Genomic DNA, 21,519 nt, shown 5'->3' with positions numbered 1-21,519 from the left:
TAATGGGATTTTTCAAATTAATTTTACATGTTCATTAACACTTAGCATTATCTGTTACTTATTATCAACTAAAATTCAAGTCATACATCTCCTGGCCTTCTCTTACTATTTCGCCTGGTTCTCTCTCTCTCTCTCTCTCTCTCTCTCTCTCTCTCTCTCTCTCTCTCTCTCTCTCTCTCTCTCTCTCTCTGTATATGGCTGTACAAAGGAGGTCAGAGGTCAACCTCAGCTGTTGTTCCTTAGGAACCCTCCACTTTGTTACTTGAGACAGGGTCTCTGAAACTTGGAGCTCGACCACGTGGCTAGGCTGGCCAGCCAGGGAGCCCTGGGAATTCTCCTGTTTCACCTCTTCAGCCCTGAGGGTTACACACATGCATCACCATGCTTTGCTTAGGTTTCATATGGGTGCTGAGGACCAAAGTCACACCCTCGTGCTTGTGGGACAATTGTCTTCTCTAAGAGCTCTCGCTGTTGCGTCCTCCCTCACACTAACATCGACATTCGTGGCTTTGTGTGGGGATGAAACAAAAACACACGGAATCAGAGAATAATAATAATGTCTCCACCTCCTTAAAACTCAACATTTACGTCAGAATGCAAAGGCCCTTGGATTTATCTGAGCTTTTTCTAAACACCAAGAACAGCCCCAGGATTGACAAAAGGGAAGTTTCTAAGACTTATCTTTGGAAAAGGCAAGAAGCAAACTCTCCCATCACATTCAAATAGGGCATTGTGGAAGGAGACACAGCTACACCATGCTTCAGTTTTATGCCAAGCTAAACCACAATTTCCATGTGGGGGATCCCTGCAGCCACAGATATCAGGAACCTGGTTCCATTAGTAACGGCTTCCATTTAGGGACATTACAAGTAGGGTCACCCAGACAAAAAGTCTGTCTTTCCTAAGCCAAGGAGTGTCATACGTCGTATGTTTAAATAAAATCCCTTTACGAAGTGCACTTAATGGCACCGTTTACCTTCATTCACACAGCTGCAGAATCCGCACTGATAGCTGTTTAAATAAAATCCCTTTACGAAGTGCACTTAATGGCACCGTTTACCTTCATTCACACAGCTGCAGAATCCGCACTGATAGCGCCTTCCACCTTCGATGAACTGCATGAACGGGCACATGTAGGCTTTGCACCTGTTGCACCTCACTGGTCCACTCTCCCCATGGTTTACCAAGTATAATGGGGTCTAGAAGAAGGAAGAAGATGACATCATTTGGAAGCGCAGGGATTCTGGGTGCTATGGAAATCCCCTAGTGATTTGGAAACTCTTAACTGAGTGTTTGCCAGGACAGTAATGACCTCCTCCCTGACCACCACTGAAGTCAAAGATTATGACACAGTCCACCACACTCAAATATTTGTTTGTTAGATTTATATACCATTTATCAGAATATCTCACTTATAAGCATATGTTAATACCTGCATTTCGATGTCAATATGTGTATACATGATTACCTATATGTGTATGAGAGAGAATAAAATATATTACTATGATAATGTAAATAGTTAATTAAGCTTATGGTAAAATGTCCCTGATGCTTATAACACACACGCTGCTAAACTGTACATACTCCTGACAGAATAATAAGATAGTTATTTTAAGGGTCTAGTGTATATGACAGCATGTTGTTCGTGAAGTTTTCTCAACGTATACAAATGACTTCTTTTAAAATAAACCTATTTAGCCTAGAGAGATGACTCAGATGTTAAGAACACCTGCTGTCCTTCCAGAGGACTGAGGTTTAGTTCCTAGCACCATCATGATTGGTCACAACCATCCGCAACTCCAGTTCCAGGGGATCTGATGCTCTCCTCTGACCTCCATGGGCACCAAGCACACTCGTGGTACACATCCATACATAGGGCCGAATTACTCACACATAAAATAAAATGAATAACTTTAATAAAGAAAATTTGAAAACTGAAACTATTCGAAAAATATACAAGAATGGCCAGTTACTTAGGGCTGGGGGCTGATTATGCCTTTTTGTTACTATATTCAATGACAAAGCTTCATAGCATCCTCAGGGTGGCTGGTCATGTTTGACAGAACTAGAGAAGAAAAGTTGACTTAACTGCATCTTTCTCATCGACATAATGCAGAAAGCCGGACTGAAAGTAAAGAGTCCCAGCATTAGGACACTGCTTGTTTCTTAGCGCTTCCAGGTTTTGCAATAAAACTACAAAGACCCTTTGTAAACCTGTTTAAAGAGAACATTTTCAGAAACGCCTGAGAACTGCAGGGCTCTTCACGTCAACTAAAAAATTTTAAAGATAAAGTTGTAAATGAAGAAGACTTCTTTTTATGGGGGCCTGAAGAGCTGGGGGATCATCAGGGTGGGGGTGAGGCTCGTCAGGTGAGGTGAGGATCATCAGGTAGGGTTAAGGGGCGATCAAGTGGGAGGTGAGGGGTCATCAGGTGGGGGTGAGGAACTTCAGGTGAGGGTGAGGGGTCATCAGATAGGGGTGAGGGAGCATCAGCTGTGGGTGAGGGGTCAGCAGGTGGGGGTGAGGGGACAGCAGGCCTTTTTCTCCTAAAGGCTTAGAAAACCCAGTCCTGATGTTTGCCTTTGCCAGATGTTCAAAGTGAAAGCTGACCCGACCCGCTCCTGAGGTTTCAGAAATGAGCTGTGAGATCTCAGAGCAGTGGAGGAAAGAGGGGGTAGGGTGGGGAGTTGTTGAGCCAGGGACTAATGTGTGCATGTAGAGACGTGCTCTTGCCACAGTTGGCTGGAGGAAGGTAGCTACTATTGTTTCTATTTAGAACAATTTTATATCTCTAAAAAGCACTTAGCACATGAAAAACTTTAGTGGGAGGGTTCGGGCTGGATAGTATGAAGTGTACTTGGGTTTCTGAAGTTAAACTTCTTACTTACTGCAAAATGTTCTCATAAAAAATGACCTGGAGGACAGAAAATCTACCTTCGGGGGACTATATTATGATTGTGAACTAGTTGTTGAAAATTGAGAGGCACTTTTAAGCATCTAGGAATTTGCTTCAAACCTTCATATAGATGTACACAGTGATGTTTTTATATAAACTTTTTTGTTTTAAAGACATAAACTAGCTAGTTTGATCGTTTAGCTAGCAGCAATAAAAAGTGATCCAAGAACCAGAGTGAGCAGAAGGATGCAGTCACCAAGAAAAAGGCGGAGGACAGCGACTAGAGCTTGGAGAACAGGAACAGAAAGACTGCTGCCCACCTCTGTCTACCGCCTCTGCCCGCTGCTGCCCACCTCTGTCTACTGCCTCTGCCCGCTGCCCACCTCTGTCTACTGCCTCTGCCCGCTGCTGCCCACCTCTGTCTACCGCCTCTGCCCGCTGCTGCCCACCTCTATCTACCGCCTCTGCCCGCTGCCCACCACCTCTGTCTACCACCTCTGCCCGCTGCCCACCACCTCTGTCTACCGCCTCTGCCCACTGCCCACCACCTCTGTCTACCGCCTCTGCCCTGCTGCTGCCCACCTCTGTCTACCGCCTCCGCGCGCTGCCCACCACCCCCGAGACAGAGCACACTTTCTGAAGCCAATAAGGGGGAATTCCGAAATCTGCCTTCACTGTGGTCAGATTCTACTTTTATTTTTATCCTTTTGTTTTTCAAAGACTTCAAAGACTACAATCGATTCCCTGAAATACTTTAGAAATAAATACAACACTATTATTTCCTAGACAAGCCACTGGGAACAGAAGGAAATTTGCCTTTCTTTTCAATATTATGATTTGCCCAAAGGCAGACCTTGCCTAAAATGTCTGGGAACTATCACCAACCACCATGTGAGCATTCCAGTCCTGGCAGGGTCACACTCACAGAGGTAAGCTCGGGGGTCCAGCAATAAACTAGTCAAGTCAGAGGTACAATTGGGCTATTAAGAACACTTTCTGTGTTCACTCCTTTGGAAAGTGGACTGTGATAAGAAAGAAAGGTCTTCAGACAACCAGGGTGTCAGTAAAGAATGTTAAAAGCTTTTTAGCTGTTTGCCTTTTATTTGGGGATGACAGGAAAAGGGTTTGTAAAAGACACGGTCTTGTTCAATCTCTCAGACTGTGTTGAAAACCACCAAGACTTAGTCTCTGTCCCGCTGTCCACTTATCTGCTCCATAGCTGGGTGCATATGCTCAGAAAGAGTTGAGCGGCCTTTCCTTCTAGGTTTAGTTTTAATGAATATGTACTGAAAAGAAATTCCTTCTTCTCCAGAGCCAGCTAAGCTGCTCACTTTCCTCACCGAGGGCCTCGTATCACACCAGCCTCAGCAGGGTCTTCTGAGTGTGTGTTCTTTCACCTTTAGCTTCTAGAAGAACACTTCTGCACACTCTGTCATCTCTCTGTCTTCTCCTGACTATTCTTAGTCCTGACGCCACTCTGTGTGAGTTTATCAACATATAAGTGACAAGAACACTGAAGAAGGGCAAGCGCGCAGATGGACGGACTTGATGGATTTTAGATTACCCAGGGTGTGGCAAAGGGCACATTGATACTATTTTTCATTAAAATATTTTAATTGAATAAAATGTATCTTTTTGTGTATGCAAAATTACCATTCAGAGTTGGCCAACAGGGTCCTATAGAGTATGCAAACATCATGGGCTATTGCCAAGGCTACTGGTTACTCTCCACGACCTAATGGTTAGACCCTATTGCTAATATTAAACATGTGGAAATCAAACTAGTGCCTAACTACAAGTTTCACTTCTCCTAATGAGAGTTCATAGTTCTGGATGGTACTTGCTGCCTGCTACTTGAAGAGAAAAGTAATAATTAATATTGGCTAGCTACGAACCCCATGACCTACAATAGTGACCACCCTGCAAGATATACAAATGTTATGGAAATAAGAAACCACTTTTGGATTGGATTTAAGGCTCAATCTATGAGACAGAACCCATAACTTACACTGTTAAGGTGCCCAGGAACCTGAGACTAAACAGGTCATGGGCCTAGAGGAAAACCTAGCGTTTGCTATAAAGGGACATAGCAATAAAATGATTCCTAATAATATACTGCTATACCCATCAGAACATTGCTCAGCCCTCATCAGAGAAGCTTCTTCATGCAGTAGACAGGAGTTAGTAACACAGAGACCCACAATTGCACAATGTGCAAAGAGTAAGGAGACTTTGGACCACTCAGCCACCACCAGCCAAATGTGGTAGCTTCATCAACCCCTTCCCTCAAGGCTCAGGAATCTATGTGGAAGGAGAGATGGAAAGATTGTGAGAGCCAAATGTGATGGTCACCCCAAAGGAAGCAGCTTTCTGTTGCCGCTTTGTTTTGTTTTTCAGATATAACAGGACTGATGCACGCAAGGCCTGCCAGGTTCCAAACAGACAAAATGCCAGCACTGAGAAGGGGAAGGGAAGACCAAACCTTATGAGTATCCCCATTTTAATGATCAGCTAGCTCTTTCAGGCAATTGTGATAGTCTTGCCTTGGGCTCTGCTTCACCGTGTGCCTGAGTGGGACTTTACCATGCATTAGAACAGACAATAGAGAAACAAGTCCACATGTGCAGTTTTTTTTTATAAAGGCCAGGACATGAGCAGAAAGGACACATTAGTGAGCAGCACTAACAAAAGCTATTTTTAGCTTTAGAAAGGAGATGTGAAACTAGCCACAGCTTGTACCTTCAAAGCAAAATCAGATGCTCAAGAGAACGAATCCATGTGCTGGAAAACCCACCCGAGATTCTTTTCAAGATCTTTACTCTGTGGGTCTTTGGCTGTTTGTATTGTTATGAGCACTGTAAACACAATGCCGAGTTAAGGCAGAAGCCTGTGATTCTGGCAGTAGGGAGACTGCAGGAGGGGGCTCCTGAGTCTGAGGAAAGCCTTGACACAGGGCATATGTTGACAAAATAAAACTCTAGGCCCGCAAGTTTTGTTGTGGAGTTTCTATTCTAGGACAGTGAGGAGTTCCAGAAAGCAGCTAAACAGCAAACCCACAAAGCCAAAAATGTTAAGTTGTTTTTATAGACTATATCCAGGAGGTGGCACTGTGAGACTGAAATTGAAAACAGTTCTCCATGGGTAATGTCCAAGATAATGGTTACAACTGCTTGTGTAACTTTAGTAGCACTTAGGCCAGCTTCGAGCAGCTTAGTACATCATAAAATTAATAAATACAAAGTTTACTAAAATTACTCAACAGTTGAAAACTATTCGAAAACAAATTAGTAAAAGACGGGTTAATGGATATATTTCATAGAAATTAAAGCGATTACCAAATTTACTAAGGCAACAGGAAAAACTTTTGAATGTTGTTAATATTTTGCCAACTTATCTTTGAAACTATATAGGAAAACAGAGATCCTGCTGGGACTTAGAGACAGCCACCAGCACAACACGCCAAGGCAAGGTAGCCTAAAAGCAAAGGGCATCAGGAGGCCAGCACTCCCACAGCAGCACCCACCTCCTGCTTTGTACCCTGGCAATCAAGGTACACAGTAACAACAGAGGAGATGGAGCCCAGTGCTGAGTCATGCTCTGGGCCGCACTGTGATGGAGAGGAGCTGCATCCACAGCCAAGAGAAAAGCCCAGGACTGATGCTGATGCTGGTATGAGGCCCAGCAACCACGCCTAGGATTAGTCACGTCCTGGCTAATGGCATCTAGGACACTGTGGGTGAGCGCCTGCTGGTCTCTTCTTATGTCTTGCATTTGCCTCACTAGACACTTTGTTTACATTAAAATTGTAATTCAGATATAATCACATCATTTCCCCTCTTTCCTCCCATGTCTCCTCCCTCCAATCCGTCCCCAATTCCTCTTTTATTCTCTCTCAAATTCATGGTCTCTTTTACTTTGATTAATACATACATGCATACACATATATACGTGTATATATATATATGTATGCATGTATGTGTGTACGTATCTATAGCTATATATCTCCATATCTCTCTATATGCACACACATAAATATATAGCTATAAACTACTGAGACCATTTAGTTTTGTCGGTATGTAGAAAATTTCAGGGTTGACCACTTTGTATTGGATAACCAAGTGTCATCTCTAGGAAAGAATAATTCTCTCCCAGAAATGGTGGGGAAGCAACATCTTCGACATTGCTAGAACAATATGGCTGCCTAAACAAGACCTGAACAGTGACAACAACAATAGACAGAGGGGCTGGGTTGCACAAGCCCCATACCTTGGCACAGTCTTTACCTTTTAGCACCAGAGGTCCTGTGAACACCCTCTCCCCCAGACTCCTGCACCCTTTCACTGCACTCCCCACTTTCAATCACTGCTCCTTCTTTTTCAGTATTTATCTCTTTGGACAAAATTGGCACAATCTTGTTTGGAAAGAGTGTGTAGACATGAGACCAAATGCTGTTAGTCTCCATCCCAGAAAGCTGGTGGTACACTCTCTGGCTCCTGAATAGCTCAGTGAGTGATGCTGCTGCATCTTCGCACCTACTTAGCCAAGCTGGACCAGTTTCAGGTTTCGTATCCTCCCATTGGACCACTGGCTTGCCAGCGATGTCATCAATCCCTGACACCAGGAGGGTGGTGAGTTCAGCACTGGCTGGCACACTCTTGAAAAATTTCAAATGGTCACTAAATCCAGATCACATGGTTGGTCACATGATAGGAAATCAAAATGCCTTTCTTTGGGGACTGCTTTGCAACAACTTCTGCACTGGCCTTGAGGTTCTCCCCCAAGGAGCCTCTGAAAAAAGAAGCTCTGTATGTTCCTTTGGTACATGGCACTCTTGCCAGAGCTGGGTCTGAGGATGACAATAAGCAGTAGTTCAGATATAAGGGCCTTCATGAACAGGGGACATCCCATTAGGCTAGGCTGAAGTTTGAGAGGCAATCCCAACCTTTGTTACTCACCCCCTACCTCTGGCAATCTCTGAACGCACACTGACTTGACTTCTTGGGAAATATGTTTTTTCTGAGTGATATTAAACAGCACACCATATATCTTCCATGCACAACTCAAAGATCACATTTATGTTTTTAAGAATTTCTTTGTGGTTGTCTCTACTATATTTTATACATCCGGAAAATTCTCTCTTTTACAAGTTTGAGTGATTTTACAATTTTTCCCTCAACAGTGTTTCTAGAGAGATGCAGTCCTCCATGGGACCCAGTGAAAGAGTAGAAACAGAATAAGGAAATGTAGATGGCTCCAAAGAAAGACAAAGAGAAGGAGAACCTGCCCTCACACACACAGAGTCACAGTCGGCTCAATGTGGAGAGGCAAGAAGGTAAAGCCCCACAAAGAAAATGGTCATGCCAAGCCTAGCTCTAACCACTTGGATCTCTGGCAGTGAGGAAAGCAGGTATCTCATTTAAAAGGTAAGCCAGGGGCCCTAGTGATAAAAACAAAACAAAACCAACCAACAAACCAGGCAGTCCTACCCATTGGATAATCCCACAGCTCTCATGGCCTCCAATCTAGTTGTGGGTCTTGCTAGGACAATGAATTTCATAATGAGACAAGTGAGCCATAGAGTAGAGTTCTCCAGCTGAGAGGGCTGTGGCCAGGTGCTATTCTGAAAGACAGCCCCTTGCTTAAAATTGAGCCCTGGGGCCCGGAGAACAGAGAAGAAACCCAGGAGCCTAAATTCAATAACCACAGCCAGGATTCAAGCCGTCAGGGTGTTTTAGAAAGCAAGGGCCAGGTCCTGACCAGCCAAACAGTCCTTTTCAACTGGGAAAAGGTCTCAAATCTAATAACTGAGCCTGTAACTTGGCGTGGAGCTCTCTGCTGCGGAGTCTGAGAACTCAGAAGCCCCAGCAGATTATTTAACGTCTGGAGCATCTCTCTAGCAGGGTGATAATGACGGACTTTCAAAACATGGAAACAGGTCAGCCTCTACAGAGCCTGATCCCCAGATAGACACCAGGAACCATGTCACGTGACTTCTCTTTAGACTGGCCACATCTGTTTTAAAGCAAACACAGCAGAGATGGGTGATCCTGTGCTGCCCTCAAATGTCAAGTGGGATCTGGGACAGGAAGGTTACATCAGAGTAGCTGTGTCTCTGAAAGTAGCTGCCTTCGGTAGGTCAGTTACTATACCTTCAAAGGGAAAATAAGTACCCACACACAAGCTGGAGAGATGGCTCGGTGGTGAAGCATCCGCCGCGCAGCTCTTAGGGAGGACCTGAGTTTAGTTCCTAGACCCACAACAGGAAGCTTACACACCATTACCTGTAGCTCCAGCTCCAGAGACCTAATTCTTCTGGATTCTTCAAGCAGAGCATCCATGCTCACAAATCCACACAGAGACATACATATGTGCACATAATGAAAATAAATAAGCAATCTTAAAAAATGAGTGTCAGCACAGTTGGGAACAGTGTCAGGTTTCCTGGAAGGCAGCACTGGCATTAGACTGCACTATAAAGGATAATATTCCTCAGACAAAAAGTGGTCTGCTGGGACTGGGTCAGGCTGACAGCTGAGGGTGCATTTGCAAAGGTCTACAGTGTTCTTCTTGCTGGAATGAATGTTAGAAAGTTCTGGTAAGCTCTGCACAAGGAATTCAATGCACAAGAACTCTGTAGTTCAATGCCATTCTCTTCCGCTTCTCCTTAACCTTGACCCACTGTACTGGCATTTTTTATCTCTAAAGGAGAACTGTACCTCAGAGTTCAAACGCAGGCCACCTGCGGAAGACTTGCTTAATTGCTACAACACATAATGCTCCGGGGACATGCAGAGCTTATCTTAGACTTAAAACCCTTTTGAACCAAGTGTATTTCTTCCCTAATAGGATACATGGTATCTCTTCCTCAAACAGAAGTTGAAAGGATTGAAACAATAAATCCAAGACTGAACTGCCTCTGCGTTTGTGAGAATCCAAGAAATTGTCACGTCCTTGCTCTGCTCTGACTTTTCTTCCTCCACAGTGTTATATAATCTGACAAGGTCGTACCTCTCTGCTTTGGAACTGAAGCTCTTTGGGGAAAAATCCTTGTTTGCTCTTCACTAACACATCTTAAGTGCCCAGCATGCCATCCAGCAGGAGCAGCAGCTATGTACTGAATCGAATGCACGGCTAGTCTGAAATCCTATTTTGAACTAAGATGTTAATCAACCAATTATCATTCACAAAAGTGGACACTGCTTATAAACTACCAATCAAAAGCCAATGTTTAGTGTATGGTTCATGGTATTTATGATTGTTAAAATATTGTTGTAACTGAAGATGTGATTATATAGTTATGAAATTTATCTTAAAAAGAGACATAACGCAAATCAAATCAGCACACCTGTCTTTTCACAACTACATCTATGGGAAATAATACATTTATTTGAATTTTTTCTCAAACTACATTCAGAGTGGGAAAAATATACCCCAAGATGCATGCAATTCAGCCTGTCATCAGTGTAAATACTGGAAGTAATCATCTCCAGTAGCTCGCCAGAAGGGACTGGCAGCTCCCTTCCCATGAACCAGCAGAGTATCTGTTGAGAGGTGACTTGATTTGGGCATCTAGCCAAGAGCCAGCTGGAAGACAGAACTGAAAATAAGATCTTTAAAAACTGAAGTGTGTGTGTGTGTGTGTGTGTGTGTGTGTGTGTGTGTGTGTGACCACTTTGAAGACATCTAGTGAAAACTGTTTACATTTTTATATAAATCAATATACTCCTTACACTACAAGAGAGATGCACAGCAATTGCTTGAGCACCCATCCCAACAGTGAAATCTTAACAAGTTACTTGACCTTCAAACTTTAGAGTACTTCCAAATGTAGGAAACATTGTGTAAGGAAAATATTTAAATAGAATCTAGCATTAAAATGGTCTTTTTGGCCCTGAGAATGTAATAGGGAGAAAAACCAGACATGATCTCTACCCTTGTAAAAGCAGTTAGAGGACATTCATCATATGGACAAACCCAAACTCACAAACTCATAGATGATGAGAGGGGCAGAAGGGAGTGGCGGGGCGGGGGGGGGGGGGAGGAGGATAAACACAGGCTCACAACGGAAGGATGTATGGTGTGATGGGAGGGGCAAAGGAGAATGGGGGTGGGGTCGGAAAGTTCTCCTGAGGAGGTAACTAACTTGAAATCTAAAAGATGGATAGGGTGGCAGGCAAGATGGCTCAGAGGTGAGAGTACTTACCACCAAGCCTGAAGCCCTTTGTTCAATCTCTGTAACACACATAAGCAGGAGAGAACCAACTTCTAATTCCCAAATTGACCTCTGACCCATACACCTCCAGCCTCTAAATAAGTGGGTTGCATCTGTTGTTGTTTAGAGAAAGAATTAGATATCATTAAGGAGCTGGCCACTGAGAGTTTGACCATGCTCCGGCATGTATATATGTATGTATGTATATAGGCAACACAAATTAAACTGTTTTTTCTTTTTCTCTTCTTTCTTTTGGGAGGGAAATCATAAAGGTTAGTGGGGGTCAACCTGGGAGGTCTGGGATGTGAATGGGACTGGGGTGCATTATGTGAAACTTCCAAATAATCAATAAAAACATCAAGTTATAAAAAGAAAACAAAAAAACTATAGAAAATGGCAAAAAAGGGGGGAGGAGGAGGAGGAAGAGGAGGAGGAGGAGAAGAAGGAGGAGGGGGAGAGGGAGAGGAGGAGGGGGAGAAAGCAGGCAAGCATGTGTTAGGGAGCTCCCCATGAGGTGGCTTGTCTCAGAACTCTAGCTCCCATCAAAGAAGCTGGTCTCTAGTCTGGCCTCAGGCTGTGGACACAGCAACCACAGCCACCAGGCTATAAACCACAAACTTACTTTCCCTGTACATTAAAGCATGGCAAGATATTTTTTTTCTTAAACTCTTTTTCCCCTGAGGTCATTCTTCATCTAACAAGAATAAAAGATTTTAAAGAATAACTTCATGATTGAGAAAATTGGCTTGGTACATTTTGTTCCTGAACTATAACTTGAGTAGAATTCAAACAAACTTTGCCCTGACAAATGTGAATTTACCACAGTCTGCTACAACATGATAGCACAGCTCTGTAAAGGGTATGGCTGCTGCATTCCTCAGCTGCCAGACCTGTTCACGGCATGGCCACAAGAGTGACCCAAAATACAGAGGGATTAAGATTCAGTTTCAAAGTAACTTTATACAATAAATGTACCATAAACATTTTACCTCTTGCTCTTACTTCTATTTTAGTATATGCACTTTACTTTTTCAAGTTTTTTCTTTGCTTAATACATTCAAAATATTGCAGTAAAATTTGGACCATATTATAGCACATATCTTTAAAACAACTGCTCAAAAACAATTTAAGCTGTAAGTCTCCTTTAAATTCTACAAGGAACGAGAGAGATCACAATATCTTTTGGCAGTTTAATTATAGAGTGTAGATACTTATATGCAAAAGTAGCTGCATATTTACCCACATGAATTTCTCATGACAAAGCATATAAACACATGACAGTGCACGCTGGATGCCCGGCAGTTGAGCGGGCAAGTGACAGGCAGCAACTGTCTTCTAGACCTGTAGCCTGTAAGAGCCAGACTGTTCCCACCAAGGAACAAAGGCCAAGGTCCCAGCAACAGAGCCTGGTAGAGGCTTGCACTTACCCCCTGGCTCCTCACATCTCACATGGTTTTCTATCACTCCACTGTCATATACTACCATTTGAGGACTGGAGTCAATTTTTCCTGGTTCCTTAAACATCTTAGCATTCTCCATAACTGTCTTCTTATCTGTCCTTTCTGCCTAGAGTCTGTCTCATTAATAAGAAAATGAGTTAAGCCAGTTCCTCTTACAAATATGGATGAGCTTATTAAAAAGATAGCAGTGGATTCCAAAATGACTTTTTTGCTACTCACAGAGTTTGTAGAAAGGCAAGTGAAGCTGTAAACGGGGTCTAGAGTCATTTATGAGCACAAAACAAAATGGCTAATATATGACACAAACTTATACTTCATTAGCAACATTTATCAACAGACTCAGTTATGAGTGGCTATGCTGAAAATACTAATTTAGACACCTAAAAACCTATAAACTCGCCACATTTCTGTAGCTTAGTTCATCTTTGTTTATACAACCCTACGGAGATCCTACTTATTCAAAAAGAACTCTATTCTACCCACTGATGAATTCTAGGTGATCTTGGCCTTCAGGGAGTATAAAGATCTGGCTTTACATCACAAGTTCATTCATAAACTCAGAGTAACAAAACTGACCACTACTCTTAGTAAGAAAAGGGAATGCTCTTCTTCGTGCTTAACCAAAGAAAACCTCAGCTAGCTCCTTCCAGCCCAGTGGAGGCTGAAGAACTCCTGTTTCCAACCAGACTTCCAGCAGCATCAATTCCTGGCCCTGGGACCTTAGAGACGTTAAACAGCCTGAACCTGCAGAGCTTCATCATAAAAGAAAAAAGAGACAAGAAAAGGGAGGAAGGAGGAAGAGTGCGACATGTACTTTACGAGCTGTAGTTTTCCTGAAAGGAAGATGGACGCACACGGTCATCCTGACATAAACTGTGCTCCAGGGAGACAGAATGTTTTCCCTTTGGGGCCCTAAACAGAGTAACCACTCTGCCAAAATATGTCACCTCCTTCAAACAAGACTGGCTGAAACATCAAATGCATGATAGGTTCCTTCAATGTGGTTTTGAAGATCTTCCCTGGCAAAACACCCTCGCGCTAGGCTCCTTTCCTTTTTCTGTTAACACCATGTGCCAGCTCCTGAACATCATACTTTTTCTTTCCAATGATATCTTCTTCATATATAATGAGTTAAAAGAAGATGAAACTTATGCTTAGAAATGATGATAATAAGAAACAGGAGGACAACCTTCTTTTTTTTTTTTTTTCCCAACCTTCTTTATTGAATCACATATCAGGTAAAAAATGCTCCCTAAATGCGAACTCCACGGACAAGAGTAGACGTATTGACCCCTTTCATACTAGAAAAAAAAAAGCTGTCTATTTGCAAATTCTCCTTAAGCCCTGGTCAAGAGTCCTTGACGTTTCCCTCCTATCTCTAAAGTAAGTATGAAGTAAGAAAGATAGCATCAGTGGAGTGTAGAGATATGGACCGAAGTTCATCACTTTTAAGGCAACAAAGAAGCAAATGACCTTACTATTATATCCACTTATGATAGAAAAGTATCCACAAATAGCCATACATGGAATAAAGTTTTCCACCATCTGATTTATAACAGATATTGCTCATTGCCTATCTAACTAGTTGGATGCACAAAATGTAAAGATCTCAGATTTCACAGAAAAGAAGCCAAATGAAATTACTTATGATCTTCACCTGTTAGTACTTGAAATCAAGAGAGTTTCTACCTCAGTTTTAAAAATATGGCTTCAAGAGTTAAAAAGATCTAACAATTGTTTTAACATGACCAGTCACTTGATAAAAAAAAAAAAAAAAAACTTCAGGGTTAATTATATTAAATGTAGAAATAGGTTGCATTTAAAGCACAGTTGAACACGGAAGGTTTTAGGGTAAGTAGTGAGCTATGTGAGACAATAATAAAATAGCCCTGCCCTTGGGAACAGCAGATATCTCCAAAGCAAATGCAGGCAGGAATGGGCTTATAGTAACTGCCTGACAAGGCTTATTTTTTACAGGCCGTTGCTAACACAATGCATGCTTATAAAGATTTTTGTCAAAGAGCAAACCAACTATTAAAAAGTTGTACCACATAAATTATTTTGAGAGATGATAGATCAAAAGAACCCAGACAGGCTTTACACAGCGTGGTGATGGCCATGTTAGCCCACTCTAGATAAATCCTAACCAGTTAGGAAATCCAAAAGTGACAAGTCACCTAAAACAGATGAAAATAATTTTGAATGACATTCATATGGAAAACGGTATTCGCTTAGGAAAGGTATTTTATTTAATCCTTTTTTATTTATTTTTATTTTATGTGTATGACTGTTTTGCCTGCATGAATGCCTGTGAACCAGGTGTATGTCTGGTGACTGCAGAGGCTAGAAGAGGGTGTTGGATACCCTGGAACTGGAGTTATAGATGGTTGGTAGCCACCATGTTGGTATTGGGAATCAAAACCAGGTCATTTGGAAAAGCAGCCAGTGCTCTTATCCATTAAGCCATCTTTCTAACCCCATGAAAGGTATTTTAAAACTCGTTTCCTTGAAGGTTGAGCATGGTGACACATACATTTAATCCCAGCACTCAGGAGACAGGTGGATCTCTGTAAATTCAAGGCCGACCTAGTTTACATAGTGAGACCCCCATATCAATACAAACAAACAAGCAAAAACAAAAAACAAAACAAATAATAAAACACAACACAAAACAGCTTTGTTCATTTTCTATTACCTAACTATAATTACTGAGTTTTGGCTTCTAACCTGAGCCGTTAGATAAATGATAGTAGTGCTGATTGGTACACAGGTGAATGCACAGACACTGAGATCAGAAATTCTCTTTTGAACATGTTAAATGGGGTTTCTATGAGAAGCATCTGAGTATGGGAATATGGGTTGAGTGGAGGGGGAAGGGAGGAGGGAGAGAACAGATGGGAGATGAGGAGGGAGAGAGGAGGGGGGAGAATGAGAAATGACTTTAAGGAACTTTGGTTATCTGATTTAGTTGCTGACCTTAACAACACACCTAACTCTGCCTTAGTTCCCTCATCTCTAAAATGGGTACAGTTACTCAGGCTGGGTGGCACAGCTGTTTGATAGCATCTCTGTTGTCAGTGGCTCTCCACATTTATGTCCAGCTAAATGCCCATGGAGTGGCTGTTTCCTCAAAGTGTGCCCTCCAAGAACTACTCCCTGGGACTTCAGCATCCTTTCACATCCACTATCCTGCTCCTTCTATTTCCATAAGTAAAAATGGATGTGTTTCTTTAAGTAGGCAGGTCTTCCTCAAGGAGACACTGCCATAGCAGGAACAGTGTCCCTTACATCTGTCCACTCAAAGTGATCCTTCTTCTGAGGCTCTGAGGGAAAAGGCAGAGCTTCTCGCAGAACAGGGCTGCACAAAGAAGGCAGCACTGTCAAACACATCCAGCTGCTCAGGGTACACTGTCTACAAACACTGAAAGAGCAAAGCACTTTTATTCTCAAGTGCAGCTTCTCCCCAAGTCAGATTTCAAAAACCAGCCATCAGTCTAACTTCACCTGCTTACGGCTTTGGAAAGCCCGGAGACAGCCCTGGAGCTCCAGATGGCACCAAAGGGACATTTCAGACTTGATAGAATTTGGTGAAAACTATTGACTTTAAAACACGAGAAGCATTTATTCAGCCTGGACATAAATGTCCATATGACTTGGGGTAGGGTTTGGATTAATAGCGAAAAGATTTTTTTTTTTTTTTTTACCCTAACAGCATCCAAAATATTCTTAAATGTCAAGCTTAATTTTTAGAAGCATATTGTTGGCTAACTGCATTATTAATACTAACATGATAACAGAAAGTTTGGGACTGGGGGTGTGGCTCAGCAGGCAGAGTACGGACCTAGTGTGTATAGAGCTCTAGGTTTGAGCCCCATACAAGATTCCTCCTTTGGGAGGCAGAGACTAGAGGATCAGAGATTCCAGGTCATCCTTGGTTACGTACTGAGAAGGGAGCCAACCTACACGAGGCCTTTATTGCAAAACGACAGCAAAAACCTATTGAAACAAACATATAATAAAAACTGCTAAGGCATCAAGTGTCATCAGCAAAACACTGTTGACTTTTATTCTGTTCCAAGCATATGTGTACATCTCTCTGGCTGAGTACATGTCTGTATATGGTGTAGGTAGTGTACGGGAGTGTACATGTGCATTGGTCATTGTTGGGTGTCTTTCTCCACAGCTGTCAACTTATTTTTTGGGACAGGGCCTTCTTACTGAACCCAGAGCTCACTACTTCAGCTAGACTGGCTGTTTATCAATGTGCTAGGACTGCCTGTCTCTTCTGCCTGAGTGTTAGAGCATCAGATATGTGCTGCTGTGCCCAGTTTTTATCTGTGCCCTGGGGATGGGGATCTAACTGCCCATAAGGTTGACACCTTACCGACTGAGCTCCAACCCCCATCCACGGATATTTGACCCAAGTTAGCTTTCTTGGGGGAGTGGGGAGAGACCAAATAGTTTTTTGCTCTTGCCCAGTTAAAAATCAGGCAAATTCATTGCTATGAGCACAGTATATCCAACAAGGATCCAGTCGGGAGCCTAAAACCCACAGCCATGATTCTGATACACAACAGAACTTCTGTCTATGGTGCTTTCTTATTTTGCATATCCTGAGGGTAGCTTTTAAGATATAAACTCATCTTCTCTTGATTTCGAAAATTACAGATCTCAAAAGCAAGACAGAGGAAGTACATCTGCAGCAATCCCATCCCAAGGAGGAGTGAGTCCGTGGTTCTTCCAGGCATATTTTTGAGGACACAGCCACTCAACTTTAGGATTCATGCTACAAGTGCTCTGCACTTTTAAAATCGCTGTGAGCCTCAAACTGACACACACACAGTGGTAATGATGTCTCTCTCACTACACACATGTCTCCCGGCTGTTAAGGATGACACAGCTCTGCATACAGCAGCATAGGACCGGTGCAAGATGCACTAACGAAACAAAACAAACACACAAACAAAAACCAGAAAAGCAGAGAGCAATGCACAGCTGTGCCGGTGTTGACATAGTAATTTATATATTGATTTTGTTATGGGATGAATACATACGCACTGGCATATGCATATTTTAATTGTAAAAGGAATTTCAAAGAATAGGGCTCTCTGTAAAGGGATGGTGGGATAGCAGCTAGAGAAGGCACTGATTCTTCCCTGTGAATAATAAAATGTGTTCACATCTTACTATTCAAATGTCATCATCTCAATTAAGTGAAGAATAATACTGTATATTGTCATAAGGTAAGGATAAATAAAGTGTATTTGTGCTTGTCTCTAGAAAAAAGGGGAGCAAAGATGAATGGGCCTCAGGAAAGGAGAAATTATACATATCCAGGATGTGTTAATTCTCTTTTAAAAATCATAAGATAACAAAATTAACATTTATTAGTAAAGAATCATATGAATATGAGTGCATACTGGCCAGTGTATAATTTTGAAATTGAAATTTTCTCAAATCTCAAAACGTGAAATAAACTATACCTCATAGGGCCCACCACACACCCATCATGATTGTGAATATTAAAGCGAGGACATCACTGAATCCTAGGGCAGATGTGAAACATCTGGCATGTTAATGCAAAGTGAGCAAAATGATGTAGCCACTTAGGAAAATGGTCTGTGAGCTTCTTATAAAAACCAGAGTACGTACTGCAAGAGGCTGTGATGTATTCGTGGATATTAGCTTAACAAAAATGAGCACATGTTCGCAGGAAAACTTGTACAACATGTGCACAGCAGTTTTATTAATCAGGTAGAAAGAGTCTGGGTGTCTACCAATAAAATACTATGTAAGCAGACTGGCATGTCTGTACAATAAAATGCTACTCAGAAATTAAAAAAAAAAAAGCTATTGGTTCATGAAACTCACTGTGGAGAGGAGGAGGAGGAGGAATAGAGAGAGAGAGAGAGAGAGAGAGAGAGAGAGAGAGAGAGAGAGAGAGAGAGAGAAACATTCACAGGAATGTTTCTATCCTCTGTAATTTTAGCCATATAAGGCACTAGAAGAGTAATAACAAATCTGTCATCAAAAAACTCAGAACAGCGGGTACTGAAGGAAGGCCGTGTGAAGAGAGGGCATGGCTGAGGAGCATGGGGCACGTCTCTAGAGTGACTGGAAGTGTAGATTTTGATAGTCACCGAGGTCACATAGACACACAGATTTGTTAAAAGGTAGTCAACAGTCACTCAAGACATGCGTTTCTTAAGCATAAGATCTTAGGCTAGATCACCAGACCCCAAAAGGATGTACAACCGTGAGTGAACTCTGTCTCAGTAAGCATGTACTGGACATTAGTTAATAATGTGTGCATGCATGAAGTGTATCAACATCTACAAGTCACTTTAAGATGCTTCCAAAAATATAAAAAAAGGATAGATATGTGACAAAATAACAAACGTTAACAATATTTAAATGATGACATGAGCCTGTGTGTTTGACATCTAAGAGTTTTTTGACATTATAATTACATTTTTCTTTTCTCTTTCTTCCCTTCCCTAAATTGTTGGAAAGAGCTACAGCACATTTTAATTAATCTACATATGATGTACACAGCAGGATCTCTTTGTTGGTACATGTTGGCCTATTTTATCCTTAAGTATTTTTATTTTTTAAAAGACTTCTGGTGGAGCTAGAGAGATAGATAGCTCAGTGGTTAAGAGCACTTACTTCTCTTGCAGAGGACCAGGGTTCTATTCCCAGCACATATAGCAAGATACAACCAGCTGTAACCGTTATTCCAGGGTATTTAAACCCTCTTCTGACCTCTGTGAGTACTTACATGCAGACCACTTATAAGCATAAATCACTTTTAACTAAGTCTTAAAGCCTTGTATAACGTTGCTGAGACTGAGCTAGAGGAGGCCACAGCTGCTGAATGCACGTCATGAGCTGCACACTGAACATGGGGCATGTGTTTTCCAGGGTTCTAACAGCAGTTCCAGGCCTCGAGTGACCCGCTCTACTCAGTTCAGTCCACTCTCAAGGGAGGAGACCCTGCAGCGCATGAAGGCCACTGTATGCATAGGTGCCATCTTTCGTCCTTCCCGCAGCTGAGTGCCCTCCTCCACTTCCTTGGAAAGGGAACAAATCTGTTCTCTCCAACAAAGGATCTTTCCCTCCCTTTAAGGATCCCTAGACCCAAGACTGAGGGTTCTTGGTGTGGGTAGTGGGAACTCTAATTTTTTAGCACAGTCAAAGGAATCCAACGGCTCAGCATAGGGGCTGCAGCTTCCCTGAAGTCAGACTTTCTCTGCTATAGGTCATCTCTCCCTGTGCATTTGAGTAGCTGTCCCTGAGGACGGTAATAAAAGGAATGGTTGCAGTGAGGAGCAGAATTCTGTCAGTCTGGATGGCATGATCAAATGCTTCAGCAACCTAATACTTGATCAAGATCAACAGCAACCTATAACCATAGATTTTAAATATGAACCACTTTTCTATTTTTTTTAACACTAAACTATATATTGGGTGTAACCCTACAAACAAACACACATAGATCTATCTACCTTGTGTTTCTAATATTTGGTTTATGAATTGGCATAGTAATTATTAAAGTAGGTGTGTTAGGATGAAGGACTTCTCCCACCAGAGCACCTCAAGGCAGGGCCTGAAATAGGCATAAGGCCACCTTACTGGCCACGTGTTTTGTCACTGCACATTATCCAGGCAACACGCTTTGTGTGCACTATTAAAGTGGGTCAAAACATGACTCAGAGCATTTGGATCAGTATCCAGGGCACTAAATAATATTGCTTATGAGATTCTAATCTACAAATAAATGGAATGACTAGCTGGTTTTTTAAAAATTATGTAAGTTTATTCCAATTTCTTGGAATATGGAAAAATGTACAATAAAAACTGACGAGACAAAGTTTGGAGCAGGTAACTGCTGACCATCGGCTCTTATCATTCTTACCTCATTTGTTGGAATGTCAGCAAAGGGTTTGATGATGGCGGCTAGTGGGATCTGCGCTTGCTTAGCCATGTCTGACGTGCACGGGAAGCAGTACGTGGTGCAGCGAATGTACCGGGGGCTCGAGTGGCCTGAACCATTCAAAAGTCACAGAGACAAGGCTTGGTTAGGGTATCTGGCCTAAGATACTTAAACAAAAGTACACCTAAACAATTCACTCTTATCTATACATTTTTCTTTATTTCAAAAAAAAAAAAAGTGTAATATTGTAAAATTCTATAGTCCACACTCCAGGGACATATATAAGGCTACTGGATTTTCTTAGAGAGGTATGAAAGAAGTGTTTTATTCCTATAATTATGTTCCATAAACTGAGTTTTAATATAGTCCAAATATAGACTTGAGAGGGCTTAGAGTGAATGAAAGACACAAAACAAAGAGACATAACTAATGATGTGGACGAATACAGTTTTACGCTCACAGTCATCTCTTTTTATTAAGATTTATTTTTAATTTCATTTAGGGGAGTGTCTGTCTGATGGGGTATGAAGGGCTAGCACTTGTGTGCAGGTGCCCAGAGAGGCCGAAAGAGGGCACTAGATCCCCAGGAGGGAAGCCAGAGTGGCAGGCTGCTGTAAGCTACCCAACATGGGAGCTAGGAACTGGACATGGGTCCTCTGGGAGAACAGCAAGTGCTCTTTAACTGCTGAGCCATCTCTCCAGTCTGACAATCACTATTTCATCCCCATGTCTACCAAGACGTCTTCTATGGGCATATAACAACATTTCATACTATCCCATGAGACTATGTCAAATATAATTGCAATTTACTATATTTTCTATATGTTTATAAATTGAATTTATAAATTAAAAATCTACTTGTAATACAAATGTTACTTTTAAAATCATCCTAATCACTTTTTAATATGCATTAGATTTTCTGACCAAATACCTTTATTGTATGCATACAGGAGAGCTAAAATAACACCCATGTCATGAGGACTACTTTAATCATTGGAATAATTTATTTTTTTT

At 42.0% G+C, this 21,519-nt stretch overlaps 2 protein-coding genes across 2 annotated transcripts in view; one reads left to right on the top strand and one right to left on the bottom strand.

The window, feature by feature from the left end:
- Myoz2 (myozenin 2) overlaps positions 1-21,519 on the top strand; it is a 1,071,004-nt gene that overhangs the window by 770,227 nt on the left and 279,258 nt on the right. The gene's annotated exons all lie outside the window — the stretch shown is intronic.
- The window catches only part of Sec24d (SEC24 homolog D, COPII coat complex component), an 88,757-nt gene that overhangs the window by 40,545 nt on the left and 26,693 nt on the right, over positions 1-21,519 (bottom strand). Inside the window, 2 exon segments of the mRNA XM_051165561.1 lie at positions 1,061-1,199; positions 20,488-20,615. Of these exon segments, the coding sequence (XP_051021518.1) occupies positions 1,061-1,199; positions 20,488-20,615 (267 nt within the window).

This window comes from Acomys russatus, chromosome 23 (genome assembly GCF_903995435.1).
Source record: "Acomys russatus chromosome 23, mAcoRus1.1, whole genome shotgun sequence".
Lineage (NCBI taxonomy): Eukaryota > Metazoa > Chordata > Mammalia > Rodentia > Muridae > Acomys > Acomys russatus.
This window is presented reverse-complemented; position numbering and strand designations above follow the sequence as displayed.